This window comes from Leptopilina boulardi, unplaced genomic scaffold (genome assembly GCF_019393585.1).
Source record: "Leptopilina boulardi isolate dan_hultmark-lab unplaced genomic scaffold, ZJU_Lbou_2.1 LbouV2_285, whole genome shotgun sequence".
NCBI classification, from domain to species: domain Eukaryota; kingdom Metazoa; phylum Arthropoda; class Insecta; order Hymenoptera; family Figitidae; genus Leptopilina; species Leptopilina boulardi.
Window position 1 is genome coordinate 673,241 of NW_026137846.1, and position 20,033 is coordinate 693,273.

Consider the following 20,033-nt stretch of genomic DNA (forward strand, 5'->3'; position numbering starts at 1 on the left):
AGTATGGAACACAAATTTTTTATTTCACAACTTGGCGATTGCGCACACGACGTTGAGGTAGTTTACGAAGATACTTGAACATAATCGTAGTAATTTATATATATATATATATATTTTTTTTTTTAACAACAATATATTTTTTTTGTTTTTGCGCAATGGCGCAATTGGCACTTTGGAACAATATCTTTGGTTATCAAAGGATAACAGTGTTATTCAAAAGTAAAAAGAGAGATTTTAATAGTATGAATAAGAAAATGAGTATTTTAACTAAACCTAAGTAATACTTTGTTGTTTAAAGTTTAACGTTTTAAATGTTTAAAGAGATAAACTACAAAAACAATGGTAATACTGAAAACTAAGATCTAATAATTAGTAATACATGTAAAAAAAAAGAAGTATCAAAAGGGAAAATAATTTTCTTGAACACAAAATAGTTAATGCAGTAGAGCAACTAGCGCGTGGAAGAGAAAGAGTTCCGCTCTTTCTCGTCATCCTTGTCCAGTCCAATTCCAAGGGCGTCCTTGAGATCCTCCCAGAGAGCAATATTATCCTCATCGGATTCACGTGGAGAGATGAGGTTTTGCGCACTGTGCGAGCGATCTCTAATTGGCAGGGCGGCCAACTTAGCGGCAATACCTTCATCGAGAGGTGGTTCGGTCATGGGTGGCGCAGATGAATTTTTTAAGGACGTTCCAGTCTTGTGGCTAGACTGGGGCATTCCAACCTTAGATGACGAACAAGATCGGATTGATATGTCGCTTCTGGAATTGTTGATGGCGATGGACGACACATTGACTTCCTTCACATGAGAGGCTGCAGCGCTACTAGGGGCTGAAGCAGAGGCTTGATCCCTAGGTTTTGATTGGCTAGAGGAAGACAGCTGAGACGTTGAATTCTCCAATTCTTGCGCTAATTTATTGCGCTTGATGATGCCGTCGGCGATCATTCGTTTGCGACAATCGGCTCAGTGCGGATTGGGCAAATTCTTCGGTTGCCAGCAGGTCTTGCATCTACGATTTTCTGGAATGTTAGTAGATGCGCTTGGGAAGTGTGGCCATGGACACTCTTTTGTTGAGAAGTCAGGATGCGCGCATACTTGACAGAATTTTCCTGAAAATCTTCTGTGACAGGAACGGAAACTATGCCCTGGTGTTCCGCAATTTAGGCATCCTTCTGGGACCTTTAGACGAAGCTTGGGCTCGCGCAAATTAGCAAGCGCGTGGTAAACTTCCGATACTGTTCGGTTGAACAATTCTCGAAGTCGGTTGCTGTATTCTTCCTGGTAAGAATAGTCTTCGGACAGCTGGTTGTAGTCGACTTCATAGGATTTCAAGTCCTTCTTCATCTTTGCGCATTCAGCACGAAGATCATTGGACTCTTCCGTGATCCTTGTGATCTGCGTAGAGAGATCATGGCGCTCTTTCACAAGATCTACGAGGGCTTTGTATTGATCCTCGAGATCGGTGTTGGGCTTTGTTGAAGAGGTGGCGTTAAATTTGGAATCCTCCTCCAAGATCAACAATTGCTTGCGCGTAGCGGCTAATTTCTCGATCAGATCGCGTCGTTCTGATAGTAGAGCCTCGAAATCAGATTTATGCACTGTAACCAGATCGCTGGGCTCACTAGTGATGGTGACATCGCTTGACTCTCCAGATGTCATATGCACGCGCAAAATTGGAATCTGAGGCAACGTTGAGGTTGTAGGGTCCTCGGTGATCCTTTCTGCGCTGTTCATGTTGATTGACAAATCTAAAATAAATTTAATTTCATAGGTCGCGATCGCAGATTTTTTCGTGCAGGCTTTAAATCATTGACGTGGTATTTACCAAGTCTTTTACCATTGACATCGTTAATAATGACCACCATAGGAGATAACTTCTCGGCAATTATGGCTGGTCCTTTATAACGAGGAGCAAGCTTAGAACTGTAACCACGAGTCGCGTTGGATAAAGTGTTATTAGGATAGAACACTAGATCTCCAAGTTGAAAGTCAAGATTATTGTTTCGATTTTTATTATATAATTTACTTTGCTTTTTACTAGCTTTAACCATGTATTGTTCAACTTTTGCGCGTAATGCGTCTATGTGTTTTATACGATCTAACCAAGTGTGAATTGTTTCATCTAGGTTAATGTCAGTATTTGTGTCGCGTAGCGGTTCACCTATTCGTCGTGGTTCACGAGCAAAATTGAAGAAAGCTGGCGTGACACCAAGGGAGGTGTGGACTGTGGTGTTATAGGCAAATTGGATATCTTCGAGTAAAATATCCCATTCGCGCTGATTTTCACCAAGAAGACTTGCTAACATCGTTTTTAAATTACGGTTAATGCGCTCGACAGGGTTTGCCTGAGGGTGATAAACGGGTGTAGTTCGTTGTAACGAGCCAATTTTTTGTAAAAATGATGTAACATTGCGATTCACAAATTCTGTACCGTTATCGGTGATGACTATTCTAGGCGCTCCCCATCGGTTAACGAGGGTGCTTAAAGATTTAACGATTTTAGGACCGTCTGCTTTGGAAAGCGCGAAGCAGTCTATATAACGAGTATATGTATCTTCACACACTAGAATATAATTTTTACCTGATTTCGATCGAGGTAAGGGGCCTACGATATCGAGAGACACTGTTTCCCAAGGTTCTGTAATTTTGCGCGGATAAATTAAGCCTTGTGGTGAAGAATTCTTCGGTTTACACATTAGGCAAATTTCGCATTCATTAACAAAACGCTTGATATCTTCACGCATTCCGGGCCAATAAAAATGGTTTATTATAGAGAGATAAGTTTTATTAATTCCCTGATGCGCAGATTGGGGAGTACAATGATGCTCCGTAATGATTGGTAAAATTTCATTTTCCTTAAGAATTTTCTTCCAGGCGTTATTATCGCCTATGGTTTCTTTAACCAGATTAGGTTTAAAATAATATAATTGATTGTTCGAGTCAATTTTATATCTTTCATTGCGCGTCGGATCTTTCTGAACTTTTTCTAACATACTATTGTACCAGACGTTATTTTGAATGAGATTTAATTCTGCGGAATTTTCGTCATGTGTAACGTCTTCGTAAAGTCTTGAAAGAGTGTCATGCGCTTCATTGGTCGTACCTTTTCTATGTACGATTTTAACATTGTTTGCGGATAGCTCGAGAGCCCATCGCGCAAGCCTACCTTTAGGGTCTTTAAGACCTTGCAACCAAATTAAACTGGAATGATCTGTGATCACAGTAAATTCAGCGCATTCTAGGTAACAGCGGAGCTTTTTGATAGCAAAGATTACAGCTAAGCATTCCTTTTCTGTGGTGGTGTAATTTAATTCAGCACCTCTTAAAGGTCTGCTCAAGCATGTGATCAAGTATTCTTTTTCTCCATCTTGCTGTGTTAAAATGGCACCAATACCGGTGTCGCTTGCATCAGTATATAAGAAAAATGGTAAACCAGGTTTAGGCGCGACTAAAGGCAAAGCCTTTTTCAGAGATTCTTTGACTTCTATGAACGCGGTCTCGTGTTCTTCGGTCCAGTTCCAAGGTACCTTGGGACTCGCTAATTTATTTAGCGGTCCCTGCACTTTTGCTATATTGCGCAAGTGGCGGTGATACCAGTTTACCGAACCATTGAACCGGCGCAACTCTTTACGGTTTCGTGGAGTTGTGCGCTCGAGGATCGGTTCAACACGCTTGGGGTTAGTCTTTAATCCGTCTTTGTCAATGATGAAACCTAAATATTCTACCGACGATTTGGCGAAGTACGATTTTTCGCGATTAATAGACAATCCTGCTTCTTTTAAAATGGTAAGGACTATGTCAAGAAGTAGAATGTGTTCTTCAAAAGTTTTGGATATTATGATCCAATCGTCGAGATAAGCATGGACTTGTTCAGAATAATGTTCCGGTAAATTGTTTGCGCGGATATATTCTATGAACTTTTCTTTCAATCGGTCAGTTAGCGCTTGAAAGGTGGCCGGCGCGTTTGTGAGTCCGAAGGGCATTCTGACCCATTCGAACTGTCCACGACCAGGTACGACGAAGGCGGTATATTCGCGCGACTTCGGGTCAATTGGAATGTGGTGAAACGCATCGGTCAAGTCTATAGTGCTAATAACATTGGCCTCGGATAATGCGTCAAGTATCGTATCCATGCGTGGCAGAGGGTAAGCTGATTTCTTTGTATTTTTTATGTAACATTCGGAAATCCATGCATACTCTGGGTCTGCCATCCTTACGATAAGTGAGCACTACCGGACTAGCGAAGCGTCCATTGCTTCTAATTATAAACTTTTTATCTAAATATTTATCAATTTGATCGTTTATTATTTTATTTGCTTCTAAGCTGCGGCAATAAGGTTTTAATTTAAAAGGTGTGGGATCGGTGAGTTCGATCACATGCGTGGTTAAATCAGTAACACCGGTCCCAGAAATAAATTTCGATAATTTATCATCTAAGAACTCATCTAATATTTTTCTTTGTTCTGTAGTAGAGTTGCATTTGAGCAAGATTTACGAGAAATGAGACACAATAAGAGAAAATATCATTCTTTTGTTTTAAATCTCATCTCATTTAATCTCCAGTCTTCGAGATTCTCAAAATTTTTACTATTCTCGATCAATTTGCCTACTGGAGTGAAAACTGCTGCTTTAATAAAGTTGTCGAGTTGTCATAACACTGACATGAAAGCATTTGAATCAAATTAATTCTGTGATGAAATTATGCATGTTTTACATTCGATTAATAGGATGAATCTAAATATTGTGATAAATATAAAATGAATTTGGAAGGAAGACGGGTAGAAAAAGAATTTTTCGTATTTTAACCTATTGCACATTTTAACCTGTAATGAAAGGAGAAAACTGACAATGAAGACACTTGAAAATTAGTAAATTCATTAGAAGGAGATTCTAAAATAAAGTTATTTAAAAATAGTATATAACAGATCATATAGGAACAGATTTCATCAATATTTTAGAGTTTTTGAAAGTAAAATAAAGTAGATTAACAAATCTCGGAAAATATTTTCACAAAAAGGTTATAAATGATTTTAATAACTGTTTCAAATTATTATTACTTACTGTTATCTTCATATTACATTGTATTGGTAAATAAAAAAAATAATTATAATTCTAATAAGAAGAAGTAATCCACAGAAAACGCTAAATGTAAAGACTTGTTAAGTACGCACACAAGAAACAAATACAAAATAAAATAAATGACATTAATATTTTTAGGGAATTTCCTTTAATCACATATATTTTTAAACAAAGGCAAATTTTTAATTTATTTATTTACACTTTGATAGAGTGCAGTTTAAGACGACTTTTTTAAACATAAGTAATTAATAACAAAAAGAAAACAAACGTCTAACGAATTTAATAAATATTATTATAAAATACTTAAATTATAAATGAAAAATCTCGAATTTTTTCCATTGTTACAATTTTTCATTGTAGAGAAGACTGTATAACAGAGGAAAGAGAACATGTCACCCAAGAATTAAGACACATTAAATGCCTAGCTGACTCGTTACTTAATCTGTTTCGATGCTTTCTGATAATTAAAGAACTGCGCGAAAAAGCTCTTTCTGAAGCAACAGATGTTGCTTGAATTGACAATACATCACGCGCCATTCGCGCTAAATTTGGAAAGAAAGTTTCTCTACTTTTCCACCAATCTAAAATGTCTGTAGTCTTTTCGGCTCTTTCTTGTTGCAAGTACAAATCCAGTTCATATTCCCAGTTGTTTCTGTTCTTATTTCTTCTGCCTTTATTATTTCTGGCCTTATGTTTCGGTTCATCGAAGAATGAAATTACATCTAATTCGTCATCTTTGTCACTTGGATCAGACTCAGAATCGTTTGAAATGTCAATATTTGTTACCTTTATAATGCACAAAATGAAAATGTTTTAATTATTTAAAAATGACATATCATTGTTTGAATCACGCCAAAAAAATAACTAAACTTTTTTTAGTAAAGAAATGAAAATTGAATTAAAAAAGTTTCTTTAAATTATGATTTTTTAGTCAAATTTTAATAATCCATAGAGAAAAGATAATTTAAGTCATTTAAATTCAAGTTAAAATATATTTAAAGAGTTAATAGCAGAAGGAATATAGGATTTTTATATTTTTAATTAGAGAAATTATTCTTTAAATCGATAATTTTATCAATATTATTATTAATTTTAAAATTTAATTACTTCTTCCTGAGGAACATAGTAGTTAGTCATGTATAAAGTTTTGAATACTTCAAATGAATGAGCGTACATTTCTCTTCCCCATGGAGTTTTTTTAAACATTTCAGTTTTATGACGAGGATCTAAAATCAATGCAGCACAATAGATCCAATTACTTTTATTATAATGTTTAAAAAGTTTGTCACGTGCTGCTTGAAGTGCTGAAAGAATTTGTTTGTTTATTGTACAATCAGAAACACTATTCGACACCTTTTTCGATAATTCCAGAATTTCCTTATCCAACTTGTCGACCAACATATTGAATCCTATTATAACATAGGATATTGTGACATATTTATCACCACTCAGAAGATTCGAAAGAACTTGAAAATGCTTCAAATGCTTGCAGATTTCTTCCAGAACCAACCACTCTTCTTTAGAGAGTAATAAATGATTTACTTCCTTGTTATGCTGACACAATAACGTTATTGGCTTTTGCATTCCTAACCCGAGTTTTATCATATCTACACTAGAATTCCATCTAGTGCTTACGTCAATATTTGGAGATTTAAATTTAACGTTGCACGATTCACAACAGCTTTGTAATTTATTTCTCCACTGTTCAGACTTTTTTAATTTTGAAAGAAGAGTTCTCAATTTTGAAAGCGTAGAGTTGCAAGACAAATCCTCATTTTCCGTGTCATGATTTTCTTTATCCATTTTTTTATCATTGTCGTCTTCGAAACATTCACAATCTTCGCCGTATTCGTCGCCTAGTTCTTCCATATTAGCGTCTTCTAGTTTCAGTTCTTTCAACAAGTCCTGTGCGGCCAGATTTAAAATGTGAGCGCAGCATTGAAAATGCTGGTTTTCAGGATCAAAATCCATTAAATGTGACAGTTCTCTCATGAAGGAGGTATTTGCTGAAGCATTGTCAACGGTGATTCCTTCAATCTTATGATTCAAACCATAATTTACTGCTACGTGATGAAATACTAAGGCGATGTCTCTGCCGGTATGTTCTCCATTTGTAGCGCAAAAGTCAATCAAAAGTGATTGAATCTTCCAATTATCATCAATGAAATGAATTGTAATTACGTGATAGGATCGACCTGCAACTGAACTCCAACTGTCGATAGTAAAAGATATTTTTGATTTATTTTCTTGAACAATACGCTTTACAGCTCCTTGCATGGTGACAAAACGATTCGTGATTAAGGATTTAAGCTCGTTTCTCTTAGGAAAATGTGCTGTTGGGTTCAAATAATGAAAGTAGTTTTGAGTTTCTTCATCTTCGAAAAAGTTGTAGGGTAAATATTTTTTTACAATCCAATTCACAGTTTTTTCATCACAATCTTTTTGAGTAAATACCTACGAGATTTAATTTAAATGTTAAAATCAGGTTAAAGATACGTTATAATAACACGAGTATAGTTATTATTTAAGCAAGAAAGAGTTACGTCAGATTCGTTAGGTTAAAACAAAATTTAAGTAATTTACAATTAGTTGTTAATAAAAAATTAACAAAATAATACAGAATAATTTTAATAATATATTTATAAGATTATATGTTATATTTCATCAAATTATGCTTATTTATTTATTTTTTAAATTAATTTTATTTATCATTTATATATTTTTTATTTTTAACCTTTTTTTAAGATTAATTACAAAGTTTTGTAAATAAAAATTTCAAATAATAATTATTAGACATAAATTTTCAAAAAATTTGTTTCTAAAAAAATCTTGTTAAAAATAAAAATTTATTACGATTTTCAAATATTCATTTTATAATTTATAATATTACTTGGGAATTCGATGAACCTGGAATAATCAAATACACTTCCTCATATTGTTTTAAATGGTGTTTCTCCAAATGACGTTTAACTCCTGTGGTGTTACCAGCTGTCATTTTAATTTCAATTAATTTCTTCTTTTCTTCGAAACATATTTAACATTTAGCAACTTTTGAATTTTCCACAACAACAAAATCAAAATATTCGGATAACGGTTTTCCATCCTTTTTTCGTCTTTTAGTCGAGGGATAATTGCAGGAAATATTTTCTTCAGTCATGATTTTAACCAAAAAATGCAAATCAATTCTCTAACTATTAAAGAGATATAATTATATCGTCGAGAATTCAGCTGAGAAATGAGACAAAATGATTCGATCAAAACAAATGAGTGAACGAGATTCTCAAATATGAGATTCTTTTTAAAATTAACAAAAGTGAGCGATTAGTTCAAGATTCTCGTATCAAATGCAACTCTATTCTGTAGTTAATTCAATTAATTGAGCAGAATTTAGGAAGCTGCGCGTATTAGAACTGGAGCCTAAAGGGTGTCGAAGAGATGACCCTTTCATGGACCAATAACCTTGGCATGCGTCAATGACAACTTGCCAACTAATTATAAAGTCTATGCCTAATATTACTGGTGTGGTTAGGCCGTCGAGAACAGCAAACCATAATTCACCATGGCAATTACCTAACTCTATATTGAATTTTACCGAATGACGAGGTGCGGCTACGTGGTCGCGTTGTGCGAGTTGTACGCCAGCGCGCGTTATTGCATCCTTAATCGGATCGCCGTTAGCTAAATTTTTAATTTTATCATAAAGATCTCCTGACATAAAGGTACGATCACTACCTGTGTCAAGAAGCGCGATTATTTTTTCATTACTGATTTTAATTGTAGTGGAAATTTTACATCGTTCCTGAGGCGGTGAGGGCAATGCGGGCCCTTTGTGTACTTTGCGCTTAGTTTTATCAGTCAATGTAAATAAATTGTTTGACTGATTTGCCAAGGGCAATGATTTGAGTGAAGATATGCGCGCGCCTACTGTGGAGGGGCAATCTTCCTCAGAATCGTATTACTCCGTCTCGGATTCAGAATAGCAGCAATCGTCGTAATCGTTTTCAGAATCACTAGTATCAATCCTACTTGCATGCGCTTTATTTAGCGTTGATGCTATTTGAGGATTATACGTTGATTCTTTAGCGATAGGAATGCTTTCTGAGTTTGAACGTGTATTAATCTCGTCAGGATTATTTATTTTTATAATTTTCGGTAATTTATCGCTTGAATTTATTGATATTTCGCCAGGGAGATCTAATCTCTCCTGGCATCTCTGTCGTTTTTTGATTGATTATTATTATTCGCATTTTGACCGAAATTTGGTGGGAAGTCGCGGTTATAGTTGCCATGCCAAGGTGGCTGCATTGGTTGCTGTGGAGGCGCATGCGGAGGAAAAGATGGCCGCATAGGTTGCGCGCTGCACTGGCAGTCAAGCTGGCAATACTGCGAAGAGTGGGGGGAGTTATGGTAGTAATCATGGTTGTAGTTCCAACCGCGACCGGTACCATTCCATCCATTTTTGTAACCGCGTCCACGATTATTTTGGTTATTGCCGCCTCGACCGTTTCCACGACTGTTGTAGTTTCGTGGCTTTTCGCGCTTGTCATGTTTTTTGTGCGCGGACGATCTACGCTTTTCCCCCCCCCTTTCTGCGACGAGGCGGAGCCTGAGGAGCTAGAAGAGGCAGAAGTTGAGCGTTTGCGCGACCGATGAGAAGACGAAGAAGTGGTGGGGGCAATTAATGCATTTTTCGATTTATTTAGCTTAGAATTGTCTGTATCATTAATATTTAATTTTTGTTTTAGTGAATCAAATTGTTTTTTGTACATTTCAATTTTGTTTAAATTATGTTCAGGTTCGGGTTTCGCTTTTTGTTTGGCTTTTTTCGCTTGTTTCGTCTTGCTCGCGCAACTTGTTTGATTGTTGCATGAATTCTATTTTCTCTTGATACTTGCGTATCTGGTCTAAGAGTTCTTCGTAAGTCGTAAAGCTATCGCGATCGAAAAGGGAAATTAATTCAGAATGAAGGCTTAAATAAATTTTATCAAGCTGATTACTTTCTGGAATTTTATTTCTTAGTTTACTGTAAAGTGCACCCAATTTTAAAACAAAGTCCATTCCCGGTTCATTTTCTAATTGTACCGCGCGGTGTATTTTATTGAGAATTTGATTGTCATCATTTACATCGCTGAAAGTTTTGCGGAACGATCTTGAAAATTCGGTCCATGTTGTCCATTTGTGACGAAACATGTTAAACCAAGAATATGCTGTTTCATTTAAGGTTTGAGAAAAAATTGGAAGCGCGTCATCAGGATCTATTGCTGATGCGTTCATTTTTCTTTCGAATTCGTCGAGAAATTCGTTAGCATCTAATTTTCCAGGAAATTTTAGTTCCCAGGATTTGATAATTTTATGCAAATTTGGAACTTGTGTTCGATGCGCGGAAGAAGCATTAAGGGCTATATTTACAGGAGGGTTATTTAATTCGCGATTGTTTGAATAATTTGGATTAGAATTTGTTGGTTCAGAAAATTGCAAAGTACGATTAGCAGGAGGGACTTGTCGCGAAGGTGTTGTGCACGAGAGTGGGGGGTACATTTGCTCTGTAACTGTTGTTGCACGTTGAGTTGTACTCGAGGTGATACATGTAAATGTAACCGTATTAGTGGTTGAAGTGGGAGGTAAGCAAGTTTTTAGCGCGATGTGATCGCCACTGACGTCATATTCCCAACGAGAATCATGCCATGGAGATTGCGCATGTTTCGTTTGGAGTTGTGACACCTTTGTTGTGAGGTCTCTAATGTTATCTGCAATTTCGACGCGAAGTTTTTCTATAGAATTATTAGTTTCTAATCTTAGCGCATTTATTTCGCGGTGATTTTCATTGTAAAGATTAAGCATTTGTTGTTGCGAATCTTCAAGATGGCGTTCGAACAATTGCTGAATCTGTTTTTTAAATTTATTATTTTCGTCTATTTGAGTAGACGTTAAATTTTCAAATCGTGAATAAAATGTTTTTAATTGTGTTGTTGTAATTGGTGTTTTTGCTAATTTAGGTTTACGACCGCTGCGCTTGAGGGATGTTTTTGATATTGCTCCCGTTGTGTTAGGTAATGTGGTAGATGTGTCTTGAGTCATAGCTGTGCTATCGTTTTCGAAATTCTTTTCTTCGAAAATGTTAGCAATTGAGCTAAGACTTTCAGTTGGTGAGGGTAGTCTTTGATTTGTATCATCTGATTCACCTTTATTTGTTTGAGGTGGTGTTCTCATCATTTTTTCTGATTTTTTAAAAATGTTTGTTTGTGAACGTGTCTGAATAGGCCTTGTATTTCTGTGATCTTTTTTTGGCATAATTAATTGTTAATTAAAAAATCATTGTTTATTTGTTTTAAAAAAATTAATTAACAAAAGGGAATTTTTCTTTTCAAAAAAAAAATTTTCAATAATTATTTATTTTGCGCAATAATAATTTTTTTTTAAGACTATTTATTTGTTTTGCGCAATGGTAATGATTTTCTTCAAAATTATCTATCCGTGTAAAAAGAAAAAAAAATCAAATGATTATTTTCATTCTGTGAATTTAATTAAATTTCGTATTTAATCAAAGCTAGCAAAAAGACACGTCGAATAATAGTGACCAACGATATGTTATTGTTTTGATTTTGCTATTCAAGTTGGAGATTATGTTTCTTGAAAAGCAAATTATTTCAATATATTTGGAAATTAAAATATAGAATTTATTTCCATGGTAGTCATTATTCTAGCTTGAGAATAATTATTAATTAACAAATTTCAATTAATTGTTTATAAAAATTTTGTTGAAATTATAATGATAGAAAATATCATTTTTAATAATAATTTTGCACATAAATATTTAAAATTAAAATACTGTTCATGACAAAAAATAGAAATAATTCTTTTAGATGTCAATGGTAAAAAATTTCACATTAATTTGTTCATTTTAATAAAGCATGGTAATATTCAAAAATACAAAGCGAAGCATGTAGTAGAGCGAATAAGCGAAGATGCATGTAAGAGAGAGTTGACAATTCTAAAGCAGTGAGAGAGAGAAGCGAACGTGCTATAGTCTATAGGCAGTGACCTTGCGAGTTAAGGTTCTCATCTTGCGGAGACTATTTAAAAATGCGTACATATATATAGTCGAGTCATAATCGTCAATCCAGAAAAATTCTTTTGGGATTTTTAATTATATTTATTTTATTTATTATTTTAATAAAAAAATATGAGAATGGGTATAATTTAAGTTTTAATTTATAACAAAATCAACTACGCGTAAGAAAAGTGTTCGAGCACATGGCGAGGGTATGATTTTATATTATTTTAAAACATCATTTTTCGTTAAAAATGCTATTAATTGCGCAAAATGGCAAAAATTAAACAAGAAATTTATTGTTATTTAACACGTTGGGCGCCAGAAATTGTTGAAAAAAAAAATTTTGGCTGCCATAAAATACACGTTATGATAAATAAATCACGTTGGGCAACAAAAATGTAATAAAAATTACAATTTTGGCTTAATTAGAAAAAACTACGTTGGGTGCCAAAAATGTGACAAAAATCACAATTTTGGCTTGATTAATGAATATGTTAATTCGACAATTAACACACGTTGGGCGCCAAAAATGTGGCAAACCATATAAGATTTAATTTTAAGTAATAAAAAGAGGGGTTCGACTTATACGGCAAGACACAAAAGTTAAGAATTTATCTGAACTGACTATCACGACTGAACTTTACTTTAATTTTAGCATGACAATTGAGAGATAGTGGCAATTATTTAAGAACATAGAAATCTTATAGATTCAGAGGAAATAATTAAATCGACTTACCTCGAATATGTTGAGTTTAATTATTTCAGTGCGCTAGTTCCAATAAATTTAATTTCTAATATAAGAATATTCAAATTACGCTTGAATTAAATAAAATGCGCTATCTGTTTCTTTTACTCACTATTTATTTAATAAATTTTAATACATTTGTCGATTCGCAATACTTGTATGCTCAATATAACGATAGATTCTTTTATTTGTTTATTATAACGACTTATCGCTGAGAACGCTGTTCTCTCTCTGAAATAATTTTCGGCGTCGGCAAACATGTGCGTTTGTCGTCTGCTAAGTTTCACGCGTACCAACTTAAGAATTTCTTAAGTTGGTAATAGCGCGGGCGAATAATTCAAATTTGAATTATAGAATATTTGGGAAAATCACCTGGAAGGGCAGCTAAATGACGATAACGAGTCAATTACGAATTGGTTCGTTACATTGTTTTCGAATAAAATTGTGAAAATTCAGAATACAATTAGTGCGCAATTATTATTAATTTTGTCCTGATTTTCTTTTGCAAGTATATTTGCATTAAAAATGCTTGAAAAATAAGCAAATTCATTAGTTGAGGGATTATTTAAAGTAACTAAATTTCTATTTATTGAAAAAAGATTTTTTTCATGAAAAATAACTGTTTTGAATATTGCGACGTGACATAGGGGTGGGGGGGGGTCTGAAAAAATGTGAGAAATTGTGACATAGGGGAGGGGGGGTCGAAAATGTCCGAAAATCCTGTGACATCATTTATGGAAGCCGCCTATCTATTTGATTGTAAGAAATTACGTAGGGGTGTATTGTTAGGCTCTAGAGGGTGTCATAGTCGACGCATCGATTTTGAGGCGCTCTGCGGTTGCAGACCTAGCACACTCCCCAGTGATTTAAAACCAAAAATCAAAAAATAATCTTAAGGTTAAGGGGTTTCCTAAATTTTTTTGCCCTAAAATAGAAAGTTTTTAAAAGATCGTGTACTCATAAGTTTTAAAATATAATTGATCAAAAGTTTTTACATGTTACTATATACGTCAAGAACTATTTAAAAAAAATTGCGATCTTAAAAAATATTATTATGCTCCTTCTACAGAGGTTGCTATGTACACTGGTCAAAATCAAGGTCCTTTACGGTAACCACTGTAGCTCATCGCAGAATCATCTAAAATAAAAAAATCAAACGTGATTTTAAAGTTTAAGACCTAATACAGGTCCTAAACCTCGAGATATTAACCCTCGGAGCACATACTGGGTCACACAGACCCTGTCATTAATTTCAATGAAGTGTAATTTGAAAAGTCGGCAATACAACACGAACCTAAGGCCATATAGTGGTAACTAACTAATAAGGAATAATAAGTAACATGATAATCCAAAGAAAATAATAAAATACTAGTAAATATGTTATTAAAAAAGTATAGTTTTAAAAAGTTGTGTCGAAAATCACATTTTTATCATCTTAAAAGTTACCTTCGTTAAACTACAAAATAAATACCTTTTTTAAAAAATAAAATAAGGTGGTATTTTTTCCCTTATTCTAACACACTTCGAGAATATAAATCCTAATTTTTAGCTTAAAATATTAAAAATTACAAAAGTTACATTTTTTTTTAAATTCAATTTTTTCTTTTTAATTAGTTAACTTCACGAATTTTTTTTCAATATGCAAATAATTTAATAATATTTCTAAACTACATATTCTTATTTTACAAGGTTCAATGAATAAAAAAATATTTTTTTTGAGTTGATCAGTCCAATAGTTCAAAAATGGGGGAGTTTTGTAAAGTAAACAGGGTCACAGCGACCCAGACTGTGCTACTTGTTCAAAAAAGAGGTGTGTGCTCCGAGGGTTAAAAAAAATCAAAAATTAAAAAAATGGCAAGCTTTGGAACCCAAAAAACTGAAAAAACACCATTTTTTTGACAATCAATCACTCACAAAAACCTGATTATTGAATATTTTAAATATATTAGAGGTTTAGGACCTGCAAAAACTTCCACTGAATCGAATGCAACTTGAATTTTTGAAATCGGTCAAACGGTTTTTGAGTTCTACTGGTTACCATTTTTAAATATAGTGTTTTGAGAAAAAAGCGTTTAAAGTATTGATATCAAAAGGTTATAATGAGTCAAGCAGAAGTAACTGAATCAGCTTGAAAATTCTTACTCAGGGGTTTTTGGGGTCGCTGATTACGAATATGATGTCAGAATTTAAAAATTCAAAATGGCGGACGAAAATTTTAAAACTAATCGGATTTGCTCGAAAATGATGAATATGATGAATTGTCCATACTGGGTCCATGACCATGTCGGGTTTATTATCAGCAAACCAAAAAACCTTTTTTATATTTGAATTTTCGAATTCTGTCATCATATTCGTAAGAATATGAGTAAGAATTTTGAGCCAATCCAAGCATTTTTTAAATTTGTCCGCCATCTTGGATCCGCCATTTTGAATTTTTAAAATCTGACATTAAATTCGTAATTAAAGACCCCAATAACCCCCGAGTAACGAATTTCAAGCAAATCCATTCGCTCGGTTTATCGTGGGCACGAAAGGGTTAATTATACGATCTGTAGACGCATATATATGTGTATTTTGTTAAATAACTTAAGATTATGAGCGAATTACGATCTAATGATTTAACCACACATTCTTAACATACTTTCCTATCAAAAAATGAAAAAAAAAAATTCGATTTTTTTGACCAAAAAAATTTAGGAAACCCCTTAAGGTACTAATGTAGTGGTTATACCTAAAATTACCTTTAAAAATGAAAAATATGATACTACTTTAAACAATATGCAAAAAAAATTAGGCCAAAATATCCATCCGTTTATTCACAATCCCTGCAACCGATTTAAAGAACAACGTTTTGAGAAAAACGCAGTTAAAGTTTAAGTACGCTTTTTTGGCTGTAGTGTTAAATCCTTCATATCTTTAAACAAAATCAACATTTTTAAGTCAACTTTGGTGCGCTTTCTTCTGGAAGTATAGGACTATTAAATTATGTGGCCTAGATAGTAATCAGCGACCCCGAAAAAGTTAAAATACTAAATTTTATAAAAATGCAGTAACATTTTTTTCAACATATGTACATAAATTGTACAATAACTTTTAATAGAACCTAAATTTCGTCATAACATTTTTGAGCAGCAACTACACAATTGGCCAGACAGTTTTACCTTAGAAACAGCGAGATCACACATAAAAGGTCGAGCTTATTTCGGGTACAAGACACGTGCCATTTTCAAGAAAACTTTTGTGAATACTGAAAGTAAAACTACACGTTGGAAGAAAATGTCCGAAAGATCACAGAAAAAGGATGAATCAACAACCGCTTGTTTTCACGAAAAAGTCAAATTGTGCCATGACGTCGATTTGGATTTTGATGATACGAAGGAGCAAGCTCTGATTAAATTTTGGTCTCGGGATTTATGTACATCGTTAGTATCAAAGGAACATACAGACGTCGATGATCTACTTCATGACATAATTCACCTGGAGCGCATCGCATATCAACGGACGGAGAGAAGTCGTAGTCTCAAGGATAACACCGTCACCAAGAAACCTGCGAACACCACAACACCCGCGAGCACCACGACATCAGTTAAACCTCCTGAAGTCAAACGACAAGTTATAGATGGTCGAAACCCCGATCGCCGTCCCCCCAGTAAAAAGTGAATCGAGAAAATTAAAGTGTTATAACTGCAGAAAATTCGATCCCATTTCGAGATACTGTCCAGATCCGCGTCGTGAATTAGTTTGTGTCAAGTGTCATGCAAAGGGTCATACACAAAGACACTGTACTGCAACTGTATCGAATAATAAAAAGCCGGAAATTAATTTTATTTCTATTATGAAAGATACATCAATCGCGAAATATATAAAGTGTCAGTGAATCAAATTGAGCTCGATGCATTTATAGATACAGGTGCATCCGATTGTACAATTAAAGCATCAGTGGTTTTATCGAAAGGTTTTGATATGGTACGTGACGAGATTATTTTTCAAAGTTTCGGTTCGCGAAATTTTAAAACAAGTTCATACGGAATGTGTTGATGTGTTAATCAAAAACGTCGGTTTACATGTTGTGCCTAATGACGCACAAGCCCTTGACATTCTTATTGGTCGTACCTACACAGAATATCCTCGAGTAATCTACAAGAAAGAAAACAACCAGATATTTTCGGAAAATTTTTTAAATGACATTAAAATTGAAAACGTGAACCCTTTAAGTGTTAACCGGAACGAAAAAAGATCAACCTGTTAGACGAAGCTCGAAAAACCATTGACCGTTTTCAAGCTTGACTTTTTGAACATTAAAGAATTTAATTAATGTTTTATTAGAGAATTTCAATTAAAGTTTCACTTCTACACGGAGAAAAAAATCTGCCTTTCATGATATAGGAAGGTTTAAATTTAACGTATAAAAACTTTTATATGCTACATAGATCTAAAATTTGAGTAATTGTAGTATAACCTTATAACTTTTTACCATGAAATTTGTCTATGCTAATAAAGTTTGTCATATAGCCCCTTATTGTATACTTATTATACTTTAAATACAGCGGCACCGCGCCGAGATTGCACGTATCATTTCCTACTACGATTGCAGAAGTACTATGCTTTTTCAGTATTAGACTCTTGCAACAGACTCTTGCATTTTTCATGCTGATCGTTCTGTCCTTATGTAGCGCATATAATGACGCATGAGTTAGAAGAGAACAGAATGATCAGCATGAAAAAGTCTACTAGCGAGTAGGTAGGCGTGGCCTAATCGTCAATTGCAAGAGTCTAATACCAAAAAAGCATAGAACTTCTGCAATCGCAGTAGGACATGTTAGGTGCAATTTTCGCGTGGCGTTGTTGCTAAGGACCCCAAAAAATGTTTTTTTTGATGGTTTTCAGTATTTTATTTCTCTTTAACCCGACGTGCAAGACACTTATACATAGGCTTAAATTAAAAGTTAAGGTGTACACTTTAAGATCCATATGCTCAAGATAAAAAAAACTTTTGAAATTTTGAAAAAAGTTAGGTTCAACACAGACAAAAAGTTTATTAGGGTTACCCCATTTTTTCAAAATTTCAAAATTTTTTTATCTTGCGTATATGGGTCTTAAAGTGTACATCTTAACCTTTAATTTAAGCCTATGTATAAGTGTATTGCACGTCGGGTTAAAGAGAAATAAAATACTGAAAACCCTTAAAAACACATTTTTGGGGTCTTACCCTCACTTTACTCAAAATCATGACGTGATACGCAATTTTGGAACCCTGCTACGTGTTCAGGACACACAAATTGTCAACTTCATTTTTGTTTCCATGAAATTGTAAAATATCGTGATAATATGGATTTTTAAGATGTTCCTTCTAACACGGAAAATTTTTCTTAAGAAAAAGAAAATTAAAAAAGCCTTAATAAAGTGCAGCCCTTATAAAATGAAAATTTTAATTATATATGGCCGAAAACGAAAAATAATTTTTTCTAAAAAAAGTCCTTCTTTTGGCCGCTAAAAATAACGTAACTGTGTTACATTAAGGCCCCTCCATATGAAAATATACATACAATTTCCCAAAGCTTGTGACCAATAGTAAGGTCTCCTTGTAAGTAGAATATTTTACCAACAATCTTAGTGATTTAAAATAGTATCAGTAACAGTCTTAGAGTTTTAAAATATTAAATTAAAAAATAAAAGTGAAATCAGAAAAACCTTTTTGAAGGTCTGAATCTGAGTTTCGGTCGCTATCAAATTAAAAAGCAAAAATAAAAGTAAGTGAAGCAAGAAAATCCTTTTTAAAAGTCTGAATCTGAGTTCAGGGCTCTATCTTCGAATGAATCCTCATTAGTTGCTGCTTGTAAAGGCGAACGCAAAATAGAAACATAATTGTAAATGTAAACGCAACCGGAATGTATACTCGGAAAGTATGCAGTGTACTTTACTTAGCACGGAAAAACAAGAACACTTACGGTGGGTCCGAACCAAGTTAAACCCAAAGGTCGAGGCACTTCAAATATGTTTGTAGATTTCTATTCTATTATAACTCCTAAATAATTTAAGACCAAAAAGAAAAAATCATTAGACGTGTTTTTAAGAAAATCGAGTTTTTATATTTTTTATTCTAAAATCACTACTACTAAGCAATAACTAGTACCAAAAAGTCTGAGCTCTTCAAATTTTTTTGTAAATTTAATTACGATATTATTTTTTTGAGAAATTTAAAACAAAAGGAAGAAAGATTAATTGAATAAATTTTATGTAAAGTTGATTTTTTAAAATATTGTTTACTCAAGATACTACCCTATGTGAATCAAGGCATCTTTAGGATGACTTTTGAACGTTTCAAAGTGTTCTAGGATATTGCTTGAATGTTCTAAAAGCATAAAAAAGACAACTTAAAGACTCCCAAAGTATGTTCTATCTCTACCCCAGAACAGTCTCTAGCACGTTTTAAGAATATCTTGAAATTGTCTCTGAAATGTCTTAAATATGTCCCCAGAATGTCCTAAAAATATCCCTCATATTTCAAAAAACGTTCCTAAAAGGTTCTCAGAGTATACTAAAAATGGTCCTACAATATTATGCGAATGTTACAAATATGTCCTGAGAATGTAGGGGAGACCGAGGAGGAAAGTAACAAAAATCAGTTTTTTTATGCTAGCATTAAAAATATTTGTCGGATAAATTTGTCCAATATATTAAATGAAAGCTTGGACATTCACCTTTTAAATAAAATTTGAATTAAACATTTATAATAAATTGACAGTTCACAGTATAACTTTTACGCAAGCTCTTCATCTGTTACTTTCCTCCTCACCCCCGAGGAGGAAAGTAACAAGCTCCTAGGAGGAAAGTAACAGTATAAAATTATGTAAAATTCTTTAGACTAATGACTATTATTAATTAGAAATATTTTTAATAGGAACACATAAAAGTTTAAGTACACTTTATACTTATTTGGCACATATTTGGGACATATTTAGCACATATTTCGAACATTTTATGAATTTAGCTCATTTTTTTCTTAAAGATATTTTATGCTTACCTAGATCACAGGTTTTTCTTAAATAAATCTCTGTTATTCGTAAAATTAAATACGATTTGCTTCAATCATTAGTTAAAACATGGACAATATCGACAACAGGAGAAAAGTAGCGTGTTACTTTCCTCCTCTG

General features: G+C 33.7%; 2 protein-coding genes across 2 annotated transcripts in view; both read right to left on the minus strand.

Moving 5' to 3' along the window:
• The window catches only part of LOC127282173 (charged multivesicular body protein 4b), a 91,845-nt gene that overhangs the window by 53,623 nt on the left and 18,189 nt on the right, over positions 1 to 20,033 (minus strand). The gene's annotated exons all lie outside the window — the stretch shown is intronic.
• LOC127282174 (uncharacterized) lies at positions 133 to 14,411 on the minus strand. Its single transcript, XM_051306290.1, has 2 exons — positions 12,871 to 14,411; positions 133 to 1,749 (listed from the first exon to the last, which is right to left on the minus strand). Exon 2 carries the CDS (start codon positions 944 to 946, stop codon positions 452 to 454), a length of 495 nt encoding a protein of 164 aa, XP_051162247.1. The 5' UTR covers positions 947 to 1,749; positions 12,871 to 14,411; the 3' UTR covers positions 133 to 451.

Coding starts and splice junctions, on each gene's coding strand:
- LOC127282174 (XM_051306290.1), bottom strand. CDS start 946: ATGATCGCCGACGGCATCATCAAGCGCAATAAATTAGCGCAAGAATTG.